The 26251-nt window shown below is 36.6% G+C and overlaps 3 protein-coding genes across 8 annotated transcripts in view; 1 reads left to right on the top strand and 2 right to left on the bottom strand.

Moving 5' to 3' along the window:
• The window catches only part of LOC127631289 (sarcoplasmic/endoplasmic reticulum calcium ATPase 2-like), a 46328-nt gene extending 34901 nt beyond the window's left edge, over window positions 1–11427 (top strand). The window contains exons 18-22 of one of the 2 annotated variants that reach the window (XM_052109368.1): window positions 130–215; window positions 2626–2759; window positions 2865–2982; window positions 4198–4318; window positions 10830–11427. In XM_052109368.1, coding sequence (XP_051965328.1) covers window positions 130–215; window positions 2626–2759; window positions 2865–2982; window positions 4198–4318; window positions 10830–10843 — 473 coding nt within the window. In that variant the 3' untranslated portion in view covers window positions 10844–11427. Of the gene's footprint in view, window positions 1–129; window positions 216–2625; window positions 2760–2864; window positions 2983–4197; window positions 4587–10829 lie in introns of those variants that run through there. The other variant, XM_052109367.1, reaches the window with a different exon arrangement.
• Window positions 11428–11611: 184 nt separating this feature from the next.
• Window positions 11612–21245, bottom strand: LOC127631291 (anaphase-promoting complex subunit 7-like). Of its 2 annotated transcripts, XM_052109372.1 has the most exons (11): window positions 21065–21245; window positions 19804–19993; window positions 19606–19725; window positions 19406–19517; window positions 19147–19300; window positions 17182–17324; window positions 16448–16565; window positions 15463–15659; window positions 15125–15349; window positions 14682–14832; window positions 11612–13476 (listed from the first exon to the last, which is right to left on the bottom strand). In XM_052109372.1, the coding sequence occupies exons 1-11, from the start codon at window positions 21163–21165 to the stop codon at window positions 13287–13289; spliced, it is 1701 nt and encodes a 566-aa protein (XP_051965332.1). In that variant the 5' UTR covers window positions 21166–21245; the 3' UTR covers window positions 11612–13286. The 2 variants fall into 2 exon arrangements, with proteins under 2 accessions (XP_051965332.1, XP_051965333.1); XM_052109373.1 differs by lacking the exons at window positions 19606–19725; window positions 19804–19993; window positions 21065–21245 and having other exon boundaries at window positions 19147–19277; window positions 19406–19487.
• A 2066-nt stretch (window positions 21246–23311) lies between these two features.
• LOC127631288 (rap guanine nucleotide exchange factor 1-like) overlaps window positions 23312–26251 on the bottom strand; it is a 41831-nt gene continuing 38891 nt past the window's right edge. For all 4 annotated transcript variants that reach the window (XM_052109363.1, XM_052109364.1, XM_052109365.1 and 1 more), the window contains one exon: window positions 23312–24885. In XM_052109363.1, the coding sequence (XP_051965323.1) occupies window positions 24735–24885 (151 nt within the window). In that variant the 3' untranslated portion in view covers window positions 23312–24734. The remainder of the gene's footprint in view (window positions 24886–26251) is intronic.

Genomic DNA, 26251 nt, shown 5'->3' with positions numbered 1-26251 from the left:
CTTCTTTACTTTTCACACAAGGGCAGATTGTTCTCAACTGATCATTTAGTTAAAAAATAAGGCCTACCCTGGTTTATGTCCATTTATAACTGGATGGGCTGTTAACTCTTGTCTTGCTGTATTTCTCAGGTTATGTTGGTGCTGCGACTGTAGGAGCTGCAGCTTGGTGGTTTATTGTTGCCGACGATGGTCCAATGATCACTCTTTACCAGCTGGTATGTATTTAAATAAAATATTTGTGTGTAGTGTAGCCAAATCTATAGCCTTATGGTCTGGTAACACAGTCCTATGTACCTGAAGTATAAAATTCTTTCTATCAAAAATCATTAAATGTTGTTGTTGTTTTTATTGTTTTAATGCCGGAACAAATGTTATTTTTACATATCTCTATAAACAGACATTGCACTAAAATATTTCAGAGAGATTCATTGTTTTGTTGTGAGGTCTTTGTTTTTGGACTGAAAATAAGTTATAAGTGCTAAAGGTGAAGTGTAAAATCTTCAAACAGGCTTCACGAAATACCCCATACTAATATATACAGCCTTGGCCAAAAGTATTGTCAGTGACATAAATTTTGTGTTTTGCAAAGTTTGCTGCTTCAGAATTTATAGATAATTTTTTCACGTTTCTATGGAATACTGGAAAACAATGATAAGCATTTCGTAAGTTTTAAAGGCTTTTATTGGCAAAAACATTAAATATATGTAAAGTCAATATTTACAGTGTTGACCTTTGTTCTTCATAACCTCTGCAATTTGCTCTGGCATCAGCGTCTGGGCCAAATCCTGACTGATGGCGATCCACTCTTGCCTTAGTAGTGCTCAGAATTGATCACAATTTGTGGCTTCTGCTTGTCTCATCGCCTTTTGAGGATTGACCACAGGTTCTCAATGGGATTTGTCTGGCCACAGATCCAAAATTTCAATGCAATGATCTCCGAGCCACTTCATTATCACTCTTGCCTTGTGACACAGTGCTTCATCATGCTGGAAAATGCACAGATCATCACCAGATTGCTCCTGGATCGTTGGGAGAAGTTACTCATGCAGGATGTTTTGATACCATTCTTTATTCATTACAGTGTTTTCGGGCAGAATTGTGAGAGAGCCCACTCCCTTGGACGATATATAACCTCACACATCGATGGTCTCAGGATGCTTCACTGTTGGCATGACACAGGACTCATGGTAGCGTTCACTGTTTCTTCTCCAGCCTATCGATTTTCCAGATACCCCAAACAGTCTGAAGGGGGCTTCATCAGCGAAAGTAACTTTGCACCAGTCTTCTGCTGTCCAATCCTTGTACTTCCTGCAGAATTTCAGTCTGTCCTGGATTTGTTTTTCTTGGAGAGTCGTGGCTTCTTTGCTGCCCTTCTTGACACCAGGCCATTGCCCAAAACTCTTCGCCTCACTGTGCGTGCAGATGCACTCACACCAACCTGCAGCCAATATTGAGCAAGCTCTACGCTGGTGGTGACACGATTCCATACGGTCCTGGCACTTGCTGGACACTCTGGGACATCCTGAAGCCTTCTTCACTGCAGTTGAACCTCTCTCATTGAAGTTCTTGATGATCTGGTTAATGGTTCTTTCAGGTGCAATATTCTTTGCAGCAAAATGGCCTCATATTCAAGGAAATTGCTGCAAAGTGTTGATGGCTGCACATCTTTGTTTAGAGGTAACCATTAGTAACAAGAACACAATGATTGGAAGCACTTCTTCCCTCCTTTTATAGCAATCAGTCTGCTCTTATAATCCAGTCAGAATGATAGAGTGATTTCACCTGACAAGTACTCTTTCACACTTTCCCTTAGTGAAATTATGTTCGCTGGTCATTTTGTGCCAGGGCCAAAAAACAGTGAAATTTGGGTTTTTGTTATAAAGTAATTTTTTTTGGACAGTGAAGCTTTTTACAATTTTTTAATATGCATTTGATCACAAGTAATTACTGATTATTACTACTTAAAAACATGTACTTACTATAGGGTTAGGGTTATTTGCTTGTAATTGAATGTTATTACTACAGTAGATATATGGAATATGTGTAACGAGGACACATTAAAATAGTGTTACCTATATAATTTGTATATGTGCATTTATCTCTTTTAACCCGTGGTTTTCTCCAATGGTGTGTATGCCCTCTTAGAGTTCACCACAGATATAAAATAATTGTTTTTGTGTGTAAGATTTCGCTAAATGGACATCTCGCTGGGATTTCACAATCTCGTGCAAAAGCACTGCATTTTTACATTTACAAAAGCATCTTGAGTAGGGATATAACGGTTTAATGGCATACCGTGGTTTTCATTCCGTTGACATCTTATTCACTGTATTGATTTTAGAAAAGTTCTGAAAAACGTAATCCGTTCAATTATGACAGAATCTGCTACATTTACATAGCATCATATACACTTTACGTGATAAAATTAATCTCTAAAATAGTGACTTCCTTAGTTTACATTTGACTTCCTTAGTTTACATTGGACTGTCACACCCCTAGTTTCAAGACACTTGCAATCCGTTTCATTCATTGTGCTGAGTCTAGACTTTTTTTTCTCTTTAACACAAAAATGTGTTTGGTCTGACAAACCCCTAACTCTGCGTTTTCTTTCTCTCTCGCTTTCAGAGTCATTTCCTGCAGTGTTCTCCTGATAATCCAGACTTCCAAGACCTGGAGTGCCATGTATTTGAGTCTCCCTACCCCATGACCATGGCCCTGTCTGTGCTGGTAACCATCGAGATGTGTAATGCCCTCAACAGGTCAGTCCCCAGAACCTTCTCCTAGATCCCAGGCTCATGAAAACAAGATTCAAAAAATGAGCCTTGTTTTCTTGTCTAAACCCAGTAAACTTTTCTTTCCTGCAGTCTGTCAGAGAACCAGTCTCTGCTGCGCATGCCTCCCTGGGAGAACATTTGGCTGCTGGGAGCCATCTGCCTCTCCATGTCTCTGCATTTCCTCATCCTCTATGTGGAGCCACTGCCGGTATGACACCCATCCAGACGGATCTTGTTGAAAGGGTCTGATAGACTCTGCAGAGCATTAAGTGCTCCATGTCGCTGAATATATCTGAAATAAATTTGTTGACAGGAATAGAGTTGTAATGGTAGAAATAGTTGCTTATTTACGTCATACACTAAACAGTACCTGGACTGCACTATCAAATTAAAATCAAACATGATGAGGCCTTGTGCGGTATGACTTCCTTTCTTCTGCTGAAAACAAATGGTGGTTTTTAGATAAACTTCTTCGCTCTGTTGGTCCATACAATGCAAGTGAATGGTGACTAAAGATGAAGCTATAAATAAAAGGCAGATTAAAAGTAATTCATGCGACTCTAGTGGTTAAATCAATTTCTTCAGAAGCAATATGATAAGTCTGGGTGAGAAACTGTTCAATATTGAAGTCTCTACTTTCACTTTTCACATTCTTCTTTTTGTTTTTGGTGATTTGCATTATTCGTGCATATCGCCACCTACTGGGCATGGAGGAGAAATTATAGTAAAAAAGGATGTGAATATTGATTCATTTCTCATCCACACCTATCATATCTCTTCAGAAGACAGATTTATTCACTGAAGTTGTATGGATTATGCTGTCTTTTTGTGCTTTTTGAGCTTCAAAAAGTACAAAATTGTAGGTCCATACAATGCAAGTGTATGGGTGTCTTTTTGGTACCCATACACTTGCATTGTATGGACCTACAGCACTGAAATATTCTTTGTTTGTGTTCAGCAGAAGAAAGAATGTCATATACATTTGGGATGGCATAAAGGTGAGTAAATGATGCCAATTTGTATTTTGGCGGTTGAACTATTCATTAAAATATGTTGAACCGGACCACGCTTAAGCAATAGCCAAGCACTCTCATCGTCTCATGTTCACATAATTTTGTAAAGTGTGTTTCTGGCCTAAATTAAATAAATACATAGGCTGTATTACATAATCCAATATTGGATTGGGTTCCAAAAAAAGTGAGATTTAAAAGTGGACTGAAATCCTATCACGAGCCCACTTTCAAGTCCAGTTACAATGTGAATGCAAAGAGAACTGGATTCTTGGTCACTCACTCTGGGTCAACTGAAACTTTCCTACAACTTGATATTTAGGTAACAGCAATATGAGATGTTTGTCATGGTTCAAAACAACAATCTTAATATTTTGCCAAAATACTCACAATATGAATTTCTCGTCCTTCAGGTCATCTTCCAGATCACTCCTCTGAACGTGGCACAGTGGATGATGGTACTGAAAATCTCATTGCCTGTTATACTCTTGGACGAGCTGCTGAAATTTGTTGCACGGAACTACTTAGAGCCTGGTAATGATCTGGACCAGGAGTCCAACAAGAGAGACTGGTCCCTCTCTGCATGCACTGAAGGCATCTCCTGGGCCTTTGTAGCTCTGACACTCCCCCTAGTGGTGTGGCTGTACAGCACACACTAACATCACCAACCTGTTTTGGTCCTCTTGACTGACCTGTGACCTGCCGTGAAACTAACATGTGACTCCAAATAACCAGAGAAGCCACATTAACAAGGAACAATGATTAACCATGATCACATTTGCACATGCATCCAAGCCTTGTTTGAACTATATATATATATATATATATATATATATATATATATATATATATATATATATATATACATATATATACACACACACACACACAGTTGAAGTCAGAAGTTTACATAAAAATTAGACAAATACATTTATATTCACAATTCCTGACATTTAATCATATTAAACATTCCCTGTCTTAGGTCAGTTAGGATCACTACTTTATTTTAGGAATGTGAAATGCCAGAATAATAGCAAATATAATTATTTATTTCAGCTTTATGAATATCACATTCCCAGTGGGTCAGAAGTTTACATACACTTTGTTAGTATTTGGTAGCATTGCCTTTAAATTGTTTAACTTGGCTCATACATTTTGGGTAGCCTTCTACAAATTTCTCACAATAAGTTGCTGGAATTTTGTCCCATTCCTCAGACAGAACTGGTGTAACAAGAGTCAGTTTTGTAGGCCTCCTTGCATGCACACGCTTTTTCAGTTCTGCCCTCAAATTTTATGTCTGATTAAGGTCAGGGCTTTGTGATGGCCATTCCAGTACCTTTTGTAGTCCTTAAGCCATTTTGCCACAACTTTGGAGGTATGCTTGGGGTCATTGTTCATTTGGGAGACCCATTTGTGACTGAGCTTTAACTTCCTGGCTAAAGCCTTGAGATGTTGCTTCAATATATACACATCATTTTACTTCCTCGTGATCCCACCCATTGCTCAGCAAAGCACTCACACAACATGATTCCCATGCTTCGTGGTTGGGATGGTTTTCTTTGGCTGCAAGCCTCACCCTTTTCCCTCCAAACATAACAATGGTAAATGGCCTGCACTTATATAGCGCCTTTTTAACCTTAGCGGTATACAAAGCACTTCATACTGCATAACATTCACACACCAGTGATGGCAGAGCTGCCATGCAAGGCGCTAGCCTGCCATTGGGAGCAACTTGGTGTTCAGTGTCCCACGGAGACTGTGTCTTGCCCATGGAGTCGCGTAGGTCCGGGAATCGAACCGCCGACCCTGCGATTAGTGGACAGCTGGACAGATAGTGGACTCTACCACCTGAGCCACAGCCACCCTGGCCAAACAGTAAATTGTTTGTTTCATCGGATCAGAGGAAATCTCTCCAAAAAGTAAGATCTTTGTCCCCGTGTGCACTTGCAAACTGTAGTCTGTCTTTTTTATGACATTTTTGGAGCAGTGGCTTCTTCCTTACTGAGCAGCCTTTCAGGTTATGTCGATATAGGACTCGTTTTACTGTGGATATAGATACTTGTCTACCCGTATCCTCCAGCGTCTTCACAAGGTCCTTTGCTGTTGTTCTGGGATTGATTTTGCACTTTTCACACCAAACTACACTCATCTCTAGAAGACAGAATTCGTCTCGTTCCTGAGAGGTATAATGGCTGCATGGTCCCATGGTGTTTATAATTGCCTGCTATTGATTGTACAGATTAGCGTGGTACCTTCAGGCATTTGGAAATTGCTCCCAAGGATGAACCAGACTTGAGGTCCACCATTTTTTTTTTCTCAGGTCTTGGCTGATTTCTTTAGTTTTTCCCCTTGACGTCAATAAAAGAGTTTGAAGGTAGGCCTTAAAATACATCCACTGGTACACCTCCAATTCAGTAGACCTCCTATCTGAAGTTAATTTCCTTAAGGCTTGACATCATTTTCTGGAATTTTTCAAGCTGCTTAAAGGCATAGTTAACTTAATGTATGTAAACTTCTGACCCACTGAAATTGTGATGGTCAATAAAAGTTAAACATATTTCACATCTATCTGTAAACAATTACACAATACACAACTTGTGTCATGCACAAAGTAGATATCCTAAACAACTTAGGTTGAACTCATGAAAAAAATTGTTTACTAAGTGTATGTAAACTTCTGACTAAATACACATACATATATATGTATATATATGTGTATTATCTACATATGTGGCATACTGCGATCAGAAAATAGTTTTTTTTTTTTACCGTTCTGTTTTAAGCATTTTTATTTAATTTTTTTATTAAAGGTGTATATTTTCTTCGGTTCCCTTTTGGCCTTTTATTTGGATGTTTAAAAAGCATAAAGTGCTGAGATGAAATACTGTTTATCAGATTTTTTTTTTATCTTATTTTTGGCTCAAAGCCATTTTGAATCAGCTGGGCAAAAAAGAATGAATTCATCTGAAGACATGTTCTCCACTGTAATGTGTATCTTGATTTCCTTTCCTTGCTTGAAACAGTATGATTTTCTCTCTGCTTTGAGTAGATTTCAGCTACCTCAGTTTTGCTTGGTGTATCTTAGTATCTGACTTAGTTTTTTTTTTGCCTGCTACCGAAGTTGACTATCCAAATGCACTAGTTCCCTTGTACAAAACACTATAGCAGATCTGCCATAATATGGTCGTACATTTTATTATTATTGTTTCTAGTAAAAGAAACGTAATGATACGGAGACCATGTTTGAGTTTTTAATATTTCTGAGCAAATTCTTGGATTGAAAATTTAAAAGCCTTGAAAAAATGTGTTGGGATAATTGTATGTTCTCAGGTAAAGTGTGTAATTCCTGCGTCACTAGTTACACTGATGGGAACTTCAGAAATGGCTTTTCAAAGAGGTTTATTGAACACTCCCCTTGTCTTCCATTGGTTGTACAAACCGATAGTTCCACCCGAACTCATGTCATTGGATTAGCCAATGTTGCTGTGTCAGGCTGGGAAGCCACAGTGTTTAAACTTTTTTTTTAAAGGGTAATTTAATAATGGCTTTGTTATAATCGTCTTCACATATCTTTTTGAGATAGAGATAACATAAAAAATTACACACTTCACTGTTAAGGTGGATGTATGGGTACATTATACAGTCACTAAAATAATTATAGAACAATTATTTTTATTGTTATGTATATAATAGTTAATGCAGAGTAAATGTATTTAGCACAAATTATCTTTTTTGCTGGGTAAAGGCCTATTTAAATGTGTAAACGGAGGTCCTGCTTTTTCCTCATTTTGTTTTAATCGATGCAGATGACACCGACATTATGCATGACTTCATTTGCTGTACAAAAAATAACTAACCACCAGTTTGTCCTGTTTGCATCAGGAATGTGGTCATTTAAACCTGAAACACTCAATCTCAATGTTTGTACCACTGCTACCTAGATGGATGTTGTAATTCAAACAAGTAATTGTATCCATGGTAATTAAACTAATTGCTAATGCAGGAAATGTCCTGATGAGGATATGTAAGGAATAATGTACATTTAGCTAGTCATAATCGCACAATTAACCCCTGATGGGGTATCCTCCTGAAGGAGTTTCATTTTCAAGACTCGTACAATGTAAAACATTCCTCTTAACACATGGCTTATCACAGGCCCTTTTGACATTGAAACACATGCGTGATATAAAACATGATCTACAGTTCAGTTTTCACGAGTTCACTAATCCTAATTCTAGATACAAGTTTATATTTTTTTTGTAAATGTTAATTGTCAAGGTCAAAAATAACATTACTCACTGAAATACTCATTCTTGTTATAAAAAACAGAATAAAACCATTATAAACAATTAAACCTTAATTGCATTTTCACTAGTAGAATGTATCATTAAATGCCAAGTCTTGATATCAGGAATGGAATTGATACTAGTGAAAGTGCTCGTTTTTATAGCAGTAATTACATTTGCACTAGTAAAAAATGTCATTCTTGAACTCGCAGAAATGCTCATATCACAGATGAAATTTAAACAAGTAAAAAAACATGATTAATTGCATTTTTTTTTTATATCTGTAACTCTTATTTTCTCTAGTAGAATTTCACAATGATCTGTCATTCACGCCTGTTTAAAACACATTTACAGATATCTACAATTCATTTCTTACTAGTTGAAATTCCCATAACACATCAGCAATGTTTTACTTACTAGTAAATCAGATAAATTATAATAGCAATAATTACATTGTTACTAATTCAAATATCCATCCCCGATATTAACTGTCTGGAAATTCAGATATCACTAAATGTAAGAGTTATTAAAGATATATTACATGGCTTTCTTTCTAGTTACAATCACATTACATATATTTAAAATAATATTGGTTATTTGGTTTTTCACTTGTGACAATGTCAAAACTAAGCTTTTTTTTTTTTTTAATTGTTTTTATTAAATAATATTTTTATAAATAATGGTTTTGAGCTTGGGTGAATGTCAGATCAATGTGAAATTCTACTTTTGTTTTTACTAGCGCAAACCTGTTTAATGATGATAATAAAAAAATACTTTTAACTTAATTCTATCGCTGACATTAAGAACTAGCATTTAACAAGTGAAAATATTATTGTAGATATCTATAATTCTTATCAACCACATGATTAAACGTCAAAAAGACTTTTAATACAAGGCTGCTTACCTAACAAGTAAAAATAGACATTAAATATTGATTTGGAGTTCAAATTATGTAGGAAGAGGTCAAATATGCAGTGTGTCGACATACAGTGGGTACGGAAAGTATTCAGACCCCCTTAAATTTTTCACTCTTTGTTGTATTGCAGCCATTTGCTAAAATCATTTAAGTTCATTTTTGCACATTTCTTAAAAAAGAAAAACTGAAATATCACATGGTCCTAAGTATTCAGACCCTTTGCTGTGACACTCATATATTTAACTCAGGTGCTGTCCATTTCTTCTGATCATCCTTGAGATGGTTCTACACCTTCAATTGAGTCCAGCTGTGTTTGATTATACTGATTGGACTTGATTAGGAAAGCCACACACCTGTCTATATAAGACCTTACAGCTCACAGTGCATGTCAGAGCAAATGAGAATCATGAGGTCAAAGGAACTGCCTGAAGAGCTCAGAGACAGAATTGTGGCAAGGCACAGATCTGGCCAAGGTTACAAAAAATTTCTGCTGCCCTTAAGGTTCATAAGAGCACAGTGGCCTCCATAATCCTTAAATGGAAGACGTTTGGGACGACCAGAACCCTTCCTAGAGCTGGCCGTCCGACCAAACTGAGCTATCGGGGGAGAAGAGCCTTGGTGAGAGAGGTAAAGAAGAACCCAAAGATCACTGTGGCTGAGCTCCAGAGATGCAGTCGGGAGATGGGAGAAAGTTGTAGTAAGTCAACCATCACTGCAGCCATCCACCAGTCGGGTCTTTATGATAGAGTGGCCCGACGGAAGCCTCTCCTCAGTGCAAGACACATGGAGTTTGCTAAAAACACCTGAAGGACTCCAAGATGGTGATAAATAAGATTCTCTGGTCTGATGAGACCAAGATAGAACTTTTTGGCCTTAATTCTAAGCGGTATGTGTGGAGAAAACCAGGCACTGCTCATCACCTGTCCAATACAGTCTCAACAGTGAAGCATGGTGGTGGCAGCATCATGCTGTGGGGGTGTTTTTCAGCTGCAGGGACAGGACGACTGGTTGCAATCGAGGGAAAGATGAATGCGGCCAAGTACAGGGATATCCTGGACGAAAACCTTCTCCAGAGTGCTCTGGACCTCAGACTGGGCCGAAGGTTCACCTTCCAACAATACAATGACCCTAAGCACACCGCTAAAATAACGAAGGGGTGGCTTCACAACAACTCCGTGACTGTTCTTGAATGGCCCAGCCAGAGCCCTGACTTAAACCCAATTGAGCATCTCTGGAGAGACCTGAAAATGGCTGTCCACCAACGTTTACCATCCAACCTGACAGAACTGGAGAGGATCTGCAAGGAGGAATGGCAGAGGATACCCAAATCCAGATGTGAAAAACTTGTTGCATCTTTCCCAAAAAGACTCATGGCTGTATTAGATCAAAAGGGTGCTTCTACTAAATACTGAACAAAGGGTCTGAATACTTAGGACCATGTGATATTTCAGTTTTTCTTTTTTAAGAAATGTGCAAAAATGTCAACAATTCTGTGTTTTTCTGTCAATATGGGGTGCTGTGTGTACAATAATGAGGAAAAAAAATGAACTTAAATGATTTTAGCAAATGGCTGCAATACAACAAAGAGTGAAAAATTTAAGGGGATCTGAATAGTTTCCGTACCCACTGTATAACCGCAGAATGCCATAATTGAACAATCACGAAAATGTATCACGTATTCCAGAGAGCCGTATAATAGAAAATGCAAATATCATGTTTAACATGAATTCACCTCTGCATGATGTCATTCCTGTATTTATATATTTTTAAACTATATTTTGTTTGATCTGTACATTGTTTTGACCATATCTTTATTTTCATATCTCTTTCTCTCTTTCCCTAGCTCCGGCGGAGTAAGCCAATCCTCTCTCTGTATGCCTTGCAAAAACTGGTTCTTGACTTTAGTGCATGTGTTGTTTTGAGCAGCTCCAAACATCGTTCTAGGCCTGCATGTCAACTGTGCTAAAAATGTAAAAATTTGTATCATTAGTTATTAGTTAAGCTCAACAGTTAAGAGTGAAAATGTTCAGCTTTTCTGAGACCTAATATACCCCGAAGCGGACAAACTCAGCCAAATCCAGCCCGTCTAAAGCCAGTGAATTTGAAGAACATTTAAAAATGGCGCATGTCCCTTTAGATACAGGTTTATCATTAGTATAGTATGAACTTCTGTATAGCACTGCAATAAAAAAAACTTAAAGGTGCATTTATTTTCCAAAAACATTTTGTGAGATGTGTAAATTAACAATAATTATTGTTGCTTTGCACAGGGAAGTGCAATATGTTTAAGACAGAGGCTCATTTCAGGTGTGAGGTGTGTGAGACATTGAGAAAGACAGGCAGCCTTTTACAGCAGTTCCCATGACAACCAAAGGGCGGCCACTGCCCAATCAGTGTTGTAATTATCAATGACTTGTGGTTAATAAAATGACATTACATGGTTGCATTGCTGTTTCTTTACACATCGTTTGTGTTTCTACGGTTTTTTATTAGTAAAAGTAAAAAACACTATTTCAACAACTTTATGACATGATTTCAATTCCAAAACATTAAATAAAATAGACTTTTTCTATATTGTGTACTGTAAATATTAAAATAAAACAAACACTGCAAAATAAGCACTTACGGTTACAGAAACTGAATTTGTATGATTACATTTCTTCTTGAATTCAAGTCATATTTCACCCCAAAATCAACAAAATATATTTTTAGTACCATTAAAGGGTTAGTTCGCCCAAAAATGAAAATGATCTCATTTACTCAACCACATGCCATCCAAGATGTGTAAGACTTCCTTTTACCTGCTGAACTCAAATGACGATTTTTAGGAGAATATTTCAGCTCTGTAGGTCCATACAATGCAAGTGAATGGGTGCCAAATTTTGAAGCTCCAAAACCACATAAGAGCAACATCAAAGTTCTCCAGACGACTCTGGTGGTTGAATCCATATCTTCAGCATAGCTTTATGATAGGTGTGTAGGTGAGAAACAGATCAATATTTAAGTTTTTTTTTTACTATAAGTTCTCCTCCCTGATCAGTCAATCTCCACTTTCTTCTTCTTCTTCTGTTTTTTGGTGATTCACATTTATTGTGCACATCACCCCCTATTGGGCAGGTTGAAGATTTTATGATAAAATAAATTACTTAAATATTGATCTGTTTCTCACCCACACCTATCATATGTCTGATTAAAACACTGGAGTCATATGGATTACTTTTATACCACCTTTATGTTAATGGAGCTTCAAAATGTTGGCACCCATTCGCTTGCATTGTATGGACCTACAGAGCTGTAATTTTCTTCTTAGAATTTTAATTTGTGTTTTGCAGAAGAACGAAAGTCATACACATCTGGGATGCCAGGAGGGAGATTAAATCATGAGAGAATTTTCATTTTTGTGTGAACTATGCCTTTAAGAGTTTTTGCATCGCTTTACAGAAATGAGATTCACTATTGGGAACAATGGCAATCACAAAAAACTAAAAGGTGTATTATGGTAAGACAAATGTGACACATTGTCCTAAAAATGGTGTTATAGTGCCAGGTCCTAAAAACAGGCTTAATTTCCTTAATTTTGATTATGGGGTGAAATGTGACCTGGACGTTACATCAAGTGATTCAGTATAAGAAAAGTTAAGGAAAGGATTTTGTGGGATTGTGTTTGAAGGCATTTCCACAGCAATGCAGAGAACTCTCTTTAACAACATCATCTTCGCTTTGACAGTTGAAAGTACAAAAATACATCAATAGAGCATGCATAATAATGACAGATTTGACAAATGTATGAATATAGTGGGCAGATAGCAGAGTTGCCTAGTCATGTATTTTACCCCAAAAACAGTAGAAGTGTAGTTCATGATGTTTAAAGCCAAACAATACTGACAACTTCTCTTCGATACCAAATACTCACTGACATCAAACAAACAACTAGCGTTAAGCGTTAAACTGTGGATTCAGTCCAAGATATTCAGGCCCGTATGTTGAAATATAATCTGGTTTTGTAGAACTGTGTACTAGTAGAGTCCGGTCTAAGATAATTTACATACTGATTATCAGTTATATACCAAATAATCTCTTGATATGACATAACTGGAAACATTAGGGGCAAGGTATCAAACGAATAAAGTCAAAATGACATAAAATCCAAATGTCATCCACAAATCAAATTACCCCCATTGACAATGTGCATAACTCACCACTGGAGAGCAGTGATCATTGCAGTGGCAGTGTGGATGTGACCTGTGGCACACACAGAACAAAGAAGTGTTCTTGGGAGTCAGTTAGCGGGTTTTTGGGGTCACTGCATCCCGAACCACTGCTCTTGGTCGGCCCACTGAGCCGCCTCACTGTCACTGCCCTCCAGGTCTCCCTCCTCCCCGCTGCCCTCCATATCATCACCATCCAGCTCAACTGTCGCGTCTGTGGGGCTTTCCTCCTTCTCCATCTTCTGCATGCCCTCCAGCGACTTCTGGTCGTTCGGATCAAGGCTACACAACAAGAAGATGGGACAATGAATAATAGGGTTGGAAATAGAGTTTCCTGAACAAACCATGACTTTTTAAATAAGGTCAAGATATTTGAAAATGTTACCTTGACACAGTTATGAGACTTCCTGATTAATAGATTTCTTGCTACATAACAACAAAAATGGCTTTCTGCATGTCAGTTGCACCACACTGACTTTGATATAGTGGACACAAGTTTTAAAATATTTATACATTTTTGAAACAAAACTGCTTCACATCTTATTTTTTTAAGGCAATAATAAAAGATTATGCACAACTACTCATGCCTTCTATTTGAAGAAATAGTCACCCCAAATTACAAATTCTCTCATCATTAACTCACCCTCATACCATCCCAGATATGTATGACTTACTTCTGCTGAACACAAATTAAGATTTTCAGAAGAATGTTCCTGCTCTGTAGGTCCATACAATACAAGTGAATGGGTGCCAAACTTTTGAAGCTACAAAATTCATATAAACACAGCAGAAAAGTCACCCATAAGACTTCAGTGGTTAAATCCATGTCTTCTGAAGCAATATGATGTGTGGGTGAGAAACAGATCAATATGTAAGCCCTTTTTTATAATAGATCTCCACTTTTATTTTTACCTTCACATTCTTCTTTTGTTTTTGGTGATTTGCATTCTTCATGCATATCACCACCTACTGCGCAGAGAGGAGAGATTATAGGAAAAAAGGACTTAAATACTGTTCTGTTTCTCACCCACAACTATCATATCGTTTCTGAAGACATGGATTTAACCACTGGAGTCGTATGGATAACTTTTATGCAGCCTTTATGTGCATTTTCGAGCTTCAAAATGTTTTCACCCATTCACTTGCACTGAATGGAAAAAATCTTCTAAAAACCTTAATTTGTGTTCTGCAGAAGAAAGAAAGGCATACACATCTGGGATGGCATGAGGGTGAGTAAATGATGAGATATTTTTGATTTTTGGGTGAACTATCAGAATTTTAGCATTTAACGAGACTGATTATTTTAAATAATTTCGACAGTTAAACCACCTACACTTGTTTGAATTAGGCCCCACAAAAATGATCAAAATACATTTTGATTCAGAAATTATGGTTAGCTTTGTGATCAAAAATGATATTTGTTCAAGTTTGGCTTAGATGCTTGACATCATTTTTATGTAAGGTGTGTCTGCCAGAAGTGATGTTACCTGAGCGCTATACTGTACTGGTCCATGGCCTCCTGATAATCGTTAACAGCAACCAGAAAATCCCCCAGCATTCTGTGAAGCACACAGTCGCTCTGATTTGCTAAAGTGTTTCGTAAAAGTGTGATCCCTTCCTCGTATTTCAGTTCTCGACCTGGAATAAAAATGAATAACGTGTTACAGAGTGACAGAGATTATTGGCTGATAAAAGTGTCCACTTACTGGATTAACAGAAGTGGTCATTCCACCTAATATCCTTGTTAATGGATGGCAAACCATTTTGGTTTAAAATATCATTAGCCATTTGTTTTGTTTCGTTTTTTATATGCATAAAAATGTATTTGCCATTCTTCAAAATGTATTATACACTACCAGTCAACAGTTTGGACACATTTCACTAAATGCATGATTAATGCTTTGGAAATGGATCTGAAAGAATGACGTACTAAGGAGCTCAGCTTTCTTTACAACAGCTTTGATGTAGTCGGGTCGCTGAGCGAGAGCTTTATCCAGCAGTGTCTTGGCTTTCTCTTGAGTCATGGGGTCTTCCAGACACACTGTGGCCAGGATGGTGAGAGTTTGGGCATTAGCACCCAGGGTCTTGTAAATGTTATTGGCCATTCCCATTGCCTCACGGATGCCATTAGAAGCAAGGTAGCAGTCAATCAAGCCTTCAAACAAAGAATTAATGCTTTAAAACGAATCCAAATGGACAGAAATTAGTGCAGGCTTTGTCTAACCTACAGTATATATGCAATATGATAAAACTAAAATTCTTTCTTGCCTTCGTAGCAGTCCAGACGACAGGGTGCCAGTCTCATGGCTTCTCTGAAATGTATGATAGCCTCCTGCACTCGTCCCATGTTACGCAGTGCCGCCCCCTTCAGGAGGAGAGCCTGCACACTGTTACTGTTCAGCTGAATGGCTTTAGCTCCCAGATAGAGGGCTCGAGAGTAGCGTTTACTGTAGAAACTGTGACACCTGAGAGAATTAAAAAAAAAAGACTTAAACACTCAATCTTTAATTTACACAAACATTAGAATTCTCTCATCAGTTACTCACCCTCAGGCCATCCCAGATATGTATTAGTTTCTTTCTTCCTCAGAACACAACAGAAGATTTTTTTAGAAGAGTATCTCAGCTCTGTAGGTCCATACAATGCAAGTGCATTGTGAGCAAAACTTTTAAGCTCCAAAAAGCACATAAAGGCAGCATAAAAGTAACCCATTCGATACCAGTGGGTGAAAACAGTGATCAAATCGGTTTTAGGGGAAAACAGACCAAAATGTAACTTATTTTTCACTATGAATCTTGACATCTATAGTCTCCTTGGCGATCATAATTTCAAGCTTGATCACACTTTCTAGTGCTCTACGCATGCGTCAAGCACTAAGAAGTGCAATCGAGCTTTAAATCATGATCGTGCCTAGAGACAAAAATAGCAATATATACAGTTAAAAAGTTGTTATATTGTGGTCTATATTGTGGTTGTTATATTAGATCACTTCAGAAGACTGGAGTCATATGGTTTATTTTATGCTGCCTTTATGTGCTTTTTGGAGCTTCAAAGTTTTATTCACCATTCACTTGCATTGTATGGACATAGAGAGCTGAGATATTCTTAAAAAAAAAACTATCTTTGTTTGCATTCTGCAGAAGAAAGAAAGTCATACACTTCTGGGATGGCATGAGGGTGAGTAAATGATGAGAGAATTTTCATCTTAAGGTGAACTATTCCTTTAAGGGATAGTTAAGAAGGTCAGACTCACCCAGAAATGACCCAGGGTTCAGCATGCTGGTCAGATATGTTGAATAGTCGTCCTCCAAGAACCTCAACATCTTCTAGGTGACCTTCTCTGGCCATAAGATATCCATACACATCCATACCTATAAATTACATGTATTCGTTAATTTAAAAAAAACTGAAGAATGCATTTGCATTTAAAGAAACATCCCAAAATAGATCTAATCCTTAAAGAATTGATTCTTTACTAAGCCCCGCCTTAAAAGCACATTTGACCAATCCAGTCTTAGCAACTGTTGCCCTGCCGCCATTTCTCAAGTGTTCACATTTTAAGTAGTTTAAGGTGGCATTTTATCTAAATTTACCAAAAATGTGTTGCTGGTCACTTGTAATAGTGACATGAGGTACCTATAGAGAATACACACAAGAGCATGCTATGGATTAAAGCGTGTCATTTCTCATTCCTAAATGAGCATGAAAATCATCAGCAAGGACACCTACATTTCCTCCAAGGTAAATTAAAGCTAACAACTTAACATTAATTCAGATTTCAATCAAATGTAACTATTTATTTTACAAAAAAACATCAGATAAATATGCCTTACAATGTCACTTCATTCCAGCCCACATAAGAATATTATTCATTCAGTTAATGAGAATATTTAGCCCAAAATCTCGCTGTTCAAGGCAATCTCTCATTCTTTCCAATGGGAGTTCTGCACAGCTTGTCACAGCAAGCAATTATTTATAGCCTCGTACCTTTAATAAGGTAAGGGTCGAGCATCTGTGCCTGCTCAAACTTCAAGATGGAGTTCTTGGTGTCTCCAGCCCTGAAGTATACATCAGCCAGGGTGACTAACAAATCAACGTTATCCCTCAAGAGGGACTTCTTCTCCAAGGAGCTAAAAAAGGAGAAGCATTAGTCAACAAAAGCACAGATAACTAAACTGTTTGTTGGTCACTCACAAATAAGGTTGTCAGAGGGGATAAACATGAGTTAAAACACATGCCAATTTCATAGAAATTAGGGCTATCAATCGATTAATTGTATTTATTAAAATGCATTACATTCTTGTAGCAGAAGAGTTCATCATTGATAAGACAATACAAAAAGCGGCTTTAGAATACAATGTATTGTTTACTACCGTATTATTGATCATAAGTCAATCATTGACATACAGTTCACAGCAATCCATTTCACAAGTGAATTTGTCAATCAGTTTGAGATTTATTATGAGGGCTTGTTTAAGGACCTGTCAATTTACACCTGCGTCAGACATGCTTGTGTAGCGCCTCGGGTGCGTTGCGTGATAAACATAAAATGTTTAGGTCACTGTGTGTTCGAATTTGCGCTCCATCAAGTGTTTTGAACGCAAGAACGTAACGCATGTCTGTGTTGTTCTGTCTGCTGGAAGGTTGTTTTCTTTCACTATATAAACTGCGCATTGCCACACAGCTGAAATTTCACTTACTGCCCTCTGGAGTAAACAGGTGGTACTACAAGCTTTCATTTCTCAGGAATCTTCCTTATTACGGTCCGGGGGCATTACGATTAATTGCATACATTTTTTTAACGTGTTATTTTTAAAAAAATTAATCGTACTGAATTGTTATCTTTGAGTTTGAGGTTTCACAAATTCTTAAAAAACATTTATTGCATTTTCTACCAAAAAATACATGTAATGATTTTAAAAGTGTCATATGGTGTAACCATCAAGTAAAAGGTATAAAAAATACTTTCTGGCATTCAAGCTGCAAGGAATGTATGCAACCTTAATCATTAATTTCAAAAACGTTTTTAAACATATTAATTAAAAAACAATTAACAAACTAATGAATTTTTGAGTCATGAATATCAAGAAGTTGTCTCAAGGTTTACACTTTATGATGTGAACAAAATGTGCCTTTTAATAAAAACTCCAAATTTTATATTTAATAATATGGCAAAAATAGTGTTGCTTTTGTTTTTGTGTGAGCTAGTTGTCACATGACAACAAAATGGATACCAACATGTTGGTTACACCACATGATTGATTTGGTGGACAGAAGTTTTTTTTAAATATGAATTACAATTTAAAATTAAATTGTTTCATTGCTAATATTTTAGCAAGAAATAATAATAAAAGCTTAAACTGCAATTCAGCTTTTAATGACTTATTTTAATGTCTCTGGATGGTCATTCCACTTGACATTTTTTACATTAAGCCCGACAAAAAAACATCAAAATGATTTCCGACTCAGTAACGGGAAACATGTTCACAGAAGAACTGTATTAAAGTAACTATTTTGTGTCATGTATTTTTGAAAAACGTTATAGACCTGGGCTGCATTTCCCAAAAGCATTGTAAGCTTAAGTTAATCAAAGATACCATTGGCGCCAATGGTTTCGAAGATCTACTTAGGCTTATGATGCTTTTGAGAAAAGCAGCCCTGCACAAAAATATTTACAAAAATATTCTACAGCACATAGCTAAGAAATTAAAGCTGGGTAACTGAAGTCATACAATAGCTTTGAGTGAGGAACGGACCAACATTTAGGTCAGTAATCACTGAAAATCCATAAAAGATTCTGCATAAAGATTCTCAAAATTTCTCTCCAAAATCGCAACTATGAATTATTATTTAAAAATGCTTCCATGGCCAACCAATACTATTGGTTTACTGCATGTACTAATGTGAAGTTTTATATTAATATGTCTTTTAATATATATGTCAAATCCTCACCAGATAGTGTTGATCGCTCTCTGATTGTCCCCTCCATGTATGAAAGCATGTGCTTTGATCCAAACAGACAGCCAATCAAGATTCGGGATGCTCTGGATCACATCCATCGTCATGGAAGCGACCTCCGCCCCCTTCACCGACAGAGACAGAAGCCCTTCAACAGATTAGAGATTGGGATTCTTTCAAGCCAAACTTTCAATACAAAGAAAGTACAAGCTGCCAAAACACCATTGCAAGAACATGCCGCATTCATACGAACCAATAATAGCATCAAGAGCAAGTGGGCATTGTCTTAAGACCTCCTTGTAGCTTGTAACAGCTGAACGCTCCTGGCCGGCCTTCCTGTAAAGATTGGCCAGCATCATGTTGATCTATAAATAAAACATATGCCAAAAATTAAGCAATGTGCTCAATTATAAAAGCAATCATTTTATATATATATATATATATAATACAGACCTTTGGTGTTCTCTGTCGAGAAGGGATCCCATCCAGCACTGATATTGCATCTTTATCCAACTTCAGAATAGTGTAACACTCAGCAATTTTATATTTCACTTCAATCTCCGATGGCAAATTCTGTAGTTAATGAGTACAATGCATGTTAGTACAGGAAATTAGTGTAAGGGAGGTATTGAGGGTTTTGGGAGAGCTCACCTGTGCTTGCAGAGCAGATGTTGTGCCACCTATGTTGGAGGGACGCACTTTTGAAGTTTTGCTGAGCACTTTCTTCTGCTGTAAAGCCATGTTGTATTTGCAGGCTGCGTTTCTGTACTCTTTATCATGGAAGATGGCATCAGCATGGTACACCAGCAGCTGGTATTTCTGAGACGGTGAGAAGAGCTCCCTGCGAAGATAGCGAAGACATTTTTTAGTATGTACCAATGAAATGTGCACAATAAGACCAGAACCTATATTAAAAAGTAAATATGGTCAATTTTGCTTTCATGCTGACTTTAAAAACTGCCTCCTCTACCAGAACAGCTTTAAACACAACCTAACAATTCCTTAAAAATAAATTATAATTAAAATTAATTATAAATCTTGACATAAGCAGTTTCCTTGGTGGTCATAATTTCAAGCTTGCGTACATTTCCTAGCACCATCTACCACTCTGCACATCATGCATACAGAGCTATAATCAAGCTTGAAATCATGATTGTGCTATGAGACATGTACAGTGAAAAGGATTAAAATTTTGGTCTGTTTTCAAACAAAACCGATTGGATTGCCTCAGAAGACTTGGATTAAACCACTGGAGTCGTATGGATTAGCATTATGATGCCTTTATGGAGCTTCAAAGTTTTGGTCAATATTCACGTGCATTGTAATATGGACAAACAGATATTCTTCTAAACATCTTTTAAGATCTGCAGAAGTAAAAAGTCATACACATCTAGGATGGCATGAGGGTGATTACATGATGAGAGAATTTTCATTTTTGGGTGAACTATCCCTTTAAGCACTGTGATAGCATGGCATCAGATGGCAATAATACCATGGTAAGGTCCAAAACAATTGCACTTTTTAATGCTATAATGGAGGTAACCATGGTATTGTGTCGTAATCTATGGTTACCATGGTGAATTGTTGCACTCCTGTGTTTCATAGCATAATAGATTTTTGTTCCACCAAAATAGTGTGAACACGCAGGATAATACATTTCTGTTGTAGTGGATCTGACAAAAAAAACTTTTAACTTAAGAGTTAGGAAGTGCCTTTAAGAAGTCAGTGTTTACAATGCTTTGAATTGTTCATCTTTAAACAGATACTTCAGATCAGACAGCTTTTATGCGTTTTACATAATTATTTAATATATTTATATATTAAATATTTCTATACGTTATATTCTGTTGTATTACTTTAACATTTAGTATATGTAGTTTTAGACATTTAAACAGACACTGAGGATACTCACGGGTTATTGGTGCTCTTGGTGAGGAGTAAACTGCTGATGATCCGCACATTCGAGTGCAGCCCGGCCGCTGCCATTTCCCGCACATGATCGATTACATTCATTTTTACTTATCTTTCAATCAGGGATAAAAGTGTCCGTTTACAGATGCGACGCGATAATGCGGAAGATGAAACAACAAGCCTGCGAGTTTTTTAAATGGAAGGAAACAACGCGATTTCAAAATAAAAGTCTCTAGAAAAATAGTAACTCAAACGAAAAGCCCCCCACACCGTGGTCATAATTTAAAAAACATGTTAAAAACGTTTACTTGAGAAGCAAAATAGTTTTAGATATTAAAACTTGTTTTCAGAGAATATAACTTGAAAAAGAAAAACTCTTGGCTACAATTATACCATTGTTATGTACCATTGATTTGATTACGTAAATAACAATGTTTCTTGGGATGAGTAGATGGCATAGCTTGGTATTAAGTAGGCTACACATGTGAAATGAACAAATAGGTTACAATGGGGTTAAAAGCATACCTTAAGGATTTAAAAAAAAAATTCTGGTCACAAAATGTTGAAAGATCGAAACACATAGATTTATTTTAATTGAAAATTGATGGAGCAACATATTTTCTGTGAAAGTAAATAATAACAAAAGCCCCCCAGGATTTGTAGTGATATTGTGTAGATATAGGTGCAATAGTTACAGTGCAAAATTAGTAAACTAACGCAAATAATTCCAATAGTATCCAGCTGCAGACCCGCAGCACCATCTCAATAATTCTGGGACAGCATGATGCTTTTTTGAGTAACAAATTAAAATTATGCTTATTCAAAATATAAAAAATATTCAAAAAAAGGTGCATCATTTCCTAGTAATTTCAATCACGTTTGACATTTCACTACATCTCAAGTAGCCTATACTACAAACAAATGAACCTCCATTGTGATTGATCAACGTGAGCCCATTTTGAACTATCATGATTACAAACCTTTCCACCACTTAAGAAAAACTATTTGTTTAATAGGAGGCTTTTTTTCGTCTACTTTTTTACCACAAATATTGTCTTTTCACATATTGCACAGTTATTGAAAAATTTGTGATTTAATCACCTTGAAGAAAACAACAGATACATATTTTGTCTCAAAATAAATGTGATAATTTTAGGGATTTTCATTAGCTACAGAAATCTACAACATTTAAAAATTATTCAATATTAGATCAAATTGCCTCAAAATCAACGTTTAGGCATTACACACAATGATCTCATGCATCTATAAAATTTTGCCTTCAGCCCAGTTGTAACCTAATGTCTCTCCAAAACATGTGCTTCTCGATTATTGACACCCTTAGAATTTTAACTTAAGGACTGTATATTCCCATTCATACTGTATGTTTTTAAGTTCACTCAAATGGAATCCAGTAATGATGTGTGACAAAAATTAGTTGAACTGCACATCCTCAGGAAATATAAGAAACCAATCAAATGTTAAAATGCCAATTTCTATGGTTTGAATGACCAAAGAATCTCCAAGGATCACAGATGGACAATTGCAGATGTTAGTTGGGTGTTTGGGTCAGAAAGTCTCTGAAACTAAGATCAAATGCCACAAACATAACCACAAATTGTTTTGGAGGGTTGCCATCTTGCCAAAAATAAATAAATAAAGAGCCTTTGCTGTCATCAAATAACATACTTAAGCGCTTACAGTTCAGATAAATTATACACAATAACAGAAGCTGAAAATGGGAGCAATGGGAGGATGCCCTGAAAAATTCAGTGAAGGGATGGCAAGAATTGTGGCACACATATATTTAAGACAAAATATTTGATCTGTGATACCATGCTTACTTTAAATAAAGGTTAGACTTTTGTATATCCAGTATTTTGAATTAAAGACAAAGAGGATGAACAGAAAATACATTTTTCCACAGCCCGTTTTTCTCATACATTTACCAAGGGTGCCAATATTTGTGGAGGACGCTATATATACTATATTTTGCTTAGCTTGTGAGAAACATCATTGAATTACGTATTAATGGTTCAGAGGGTTATTGGGCATTTTTGATTGGTTCATATTTGGGTTATTCTGCACAATTTTGTTCGCATATGACAAACGGTCTAAATACATCTAATAGTTTATCATTTCTAATTACACATTCAAGTATTCACTCTCAAGAGATTTGAGAGTGACCAATGCTGTAGCAGAAGAGCAATGCATGACAAACACTCAGAATACATCAGTGATATGTATATTATTTTACCAGGTTTCACAGGGTTACTTGTACAGAGGTACATGTCAGTTGTACATCATATGCAACTGAATAATCATCATATTAAAACAGTGGTGATTTGTGGTCTTTGGAAATCTAAACCAACTTAATTCTAATTTGCAGGTAAGAGCAGATTCCTGCTGTAAAAATCATTGCTGGATTTCAGGTTCACATGTACATCTGTGACCTGCCCAAAAGTTCTTCTTGTCCCTCCAATCATCTTCAAAGTGCACATTTTATAATCACACACCAGAGAAAAATCTCTCTGAAAATGTTAATGAAAAATCCTTTTAAAACAAAAGAAAAACTGCATTATATAAAAACAAACAAATCACATTAAAACCACTACATGAACAGCTTCAAGCACTTGATAGCAGGTCCTTGAACATGATGATATTTCTTGGAGGTCCCTGGCTGTTGTGCAAAATAATATTTTTTGGAGGTCCCTGGCTGTTGTGCAAAATGTTATTCTTTTCTTATGCAAACAAATACTGAAATGTACCACAAAACCAGTAACACAACTCTTCTTTTCCAAGTGGTGCTTACAGTCTTTGAATAAAAAAACATATTGCAAGCATTTCTATGCACATAATATACAAATAAATAACTTGTACTGTTAAAAAAACAAACAACATTGTTAGTTTCCCTGATTAGTGGCAATAATTAATAGTAATCGGAAGACAACCAATTTTAAATAGGCCTCAGGTTGCAAAAGTATGTAACAGAAATATGAAAGTGAAGTGCCATTTCTTGACAATACATTTAAAAGAGCTTGATGCAAATATATTGACACACTCCTGTCGAGGAATTAATGTAATAAATGCGATTAACGTAGAACTGTTAAATGCAGAATTAGCAAATAAATCCTGTGCTATTAATGACAATGACCTTGTGACCTCATTATGACATATTATCATACATGCTTAAAGCTGTTCAATCCAGTAGCTAAACATACAGCAATCCCTCTAAACCCAAAGAGTCTTTATGTGCATTGGTTATATAAAAAATAAATAAAAATATCAGTCTTCAATGGAACTAAGTCCTCCACCGTGCCTGTTAAGGCATAATGTTATTAGTTTGCCGTTGGAGTCGTGTTGTTTCCAGATTGCACTGCCAACATCCAGATGGTGAAGTGGTCCTGGAATATCACTTTAAATCCCAGGTTATAATCTCATGTATCCGGCTGAACTCTTTGTGCTTGGCATGGTTCCACTCCAGATTTACTAACAGGCTAAGATGCAGTGCAAATACAAAATAAAATATAATACCGTAAAAAAAAAAAAAAACTGTAACAGAAATACAGCATTGTTTCCAGTCTCGTAGCTGCCATTACAGTAAATTATGATTGCGGTGTCTTACAACTTCATAGGGGGGTGGGGTTTAAATGCAGTTCATTTACTTGGACGAACTATGTCTTTTCCACTCGTTCTGTTTTCCGTCTTGTGATGTTACGAGGTTTGATTTTCAAAGAGAGCTCCCATAATGCCTCCTCAGCTAGATGATCACTGAAGTCATTGAAGAAGGAAACAATGTCGTCATTGTGTTTGAGATCATAGTGCCTGTAAAAAAGAAAGGTGATTAAAGGTGATATGTGCAATTTTTGTCAATGTTAAAATAAGTTCTTCTACTCCCACCTTAATATGCTGAGACGATTCTTAACATAGTTTATTCTTAATTCTTAACAACAATAATAACATCGACTATCACATTGGTTTCTTAATTTTTTGATTGTTAACTTATAATCAACCAAAATCTTTATTTCAGTCAGGAACACTTATGTGAAATGAAAGAAAGACTTAAGAGTTTTTATTGACTTTTAGTAATGAAGCATCTTGTTGGTGTTGGCAGTATGGTTCTGTTTTGGGCAAACTCTCCACCCGTTCATGCAGTAAGTACAGCAAATAACCAGCAGAAATACTACAATATTGTAAAAGTCATTTTAAACATACTAACAGTGCAACATATTACAATCCTTCATTGCATAATAGATTAAATAGACAAAAAAATAAATAAATACTGTTTATTGGTTTGCAATTCAAGAACAAGGTGCATCAACAAGGCAACATGTTGAAAAGTTCAAAAGAATTGAAATCTTAGAGCCCAGAATAACAAGACAGATGTAGAGCAACTCAAAAGCAAAGCTACAATAGAGAGGTGGAGCTGGGGATGGAGGAGGGTGTCAAGTGCAGCTTGCATCCATGCCAATGGAAAGGTAGCTGAGGCATTGAATTGAACATAAAAGGAGGATTTAAATAGAACATCTCTGATGAGCGTCTGAATTCTATTGGTAGACGGCATAATCAGCTGAGAGACAGCTGATTGCAAGTGCGAGTCACGTGACCTGCTTGAACTGACGCTACACTTGATTTCTGCCATCATTTACTCACCCTCCTCATTCAAAACAATGATGAAAGTGATGAAACAGATAAATATTTAAGTCACTTTCTCTTCCACATTCTTCTTTTGTTTTTTCGCGATTCACATTCTTCGTGCATATCGCCACCTACTGGTCAGTGTAAAAAGGACTTAAATATTCATCTGTTTCTCACCCTCAACTGTCATATCACTTCTGAATAAATTATTTAACCACTGGCGTCGAATGGATAACTTTTATGCAGCCTTTATGTGTTTACGGAGCATCAAAGTTCTGGCCACCATTCACTTACATTGTATGGAGCTTCAGAGTGGATATATTCTTCTAAAAATCATAATTTGTGTTTTGCAGAAGAAAAAAAGTAATACACATCTGGGATGGAATGAGGGTGAGTAACTGATGAGAGAATTTTCATTTTTGTGTGAACTTTTCCTTTAAGTTTCCATTAGAATTGGTCACGTGTCGGTCACTTCTTTCTTTACATAATTGCAGCGCAGTGAGCGCACCTGACACCACACCACATGACACATTAAGTATAAATGGCTCGGGCA

Source organism: Xyrauchen texanus, chromosome 37 (genome assembly GCF_025860055.1).
Source record: "Xyrauchen texanus isolate HMW12.3.18 chromosome 37, RBS_HiC_50CHRs, whole genome shotgun sequence".
Classification (NCBI taxonomy): Eukaryota; Metazoa; Chordata; class Actinopteri; order Cypriniformes; family Catostomidae; genus Xyrauchen; species Xyrauchen texanus.
Note: the sequence above shows the minus strand (reverse complement) of the source record. Positions and strands in the feature narration are given on the sequence as shown.

Coding starts and splice junctions, on each gene's coding strand:
- LOC127631291 (XM_052109372.1), bottom strand. CDS start 21,165: ATGAATGTAATCGATCATGTGCGGGAAATGGCAGCGGCCGGGCTGCAC. Junction 19,301..19,405: donor TGCTCTTGATGCTATTATTG/GTTCGTATGAAT, acceptor AATCTGTTGAAG/GGCTTCTGTCTCTGTCGGTG. Junction 13,477..14,681: donor CAGTACAGTATAGCGCTCAG/GTAACATCACTT, acceptor CTTGTTGTGTAG/CCTTGATCCGAACGACCAGA.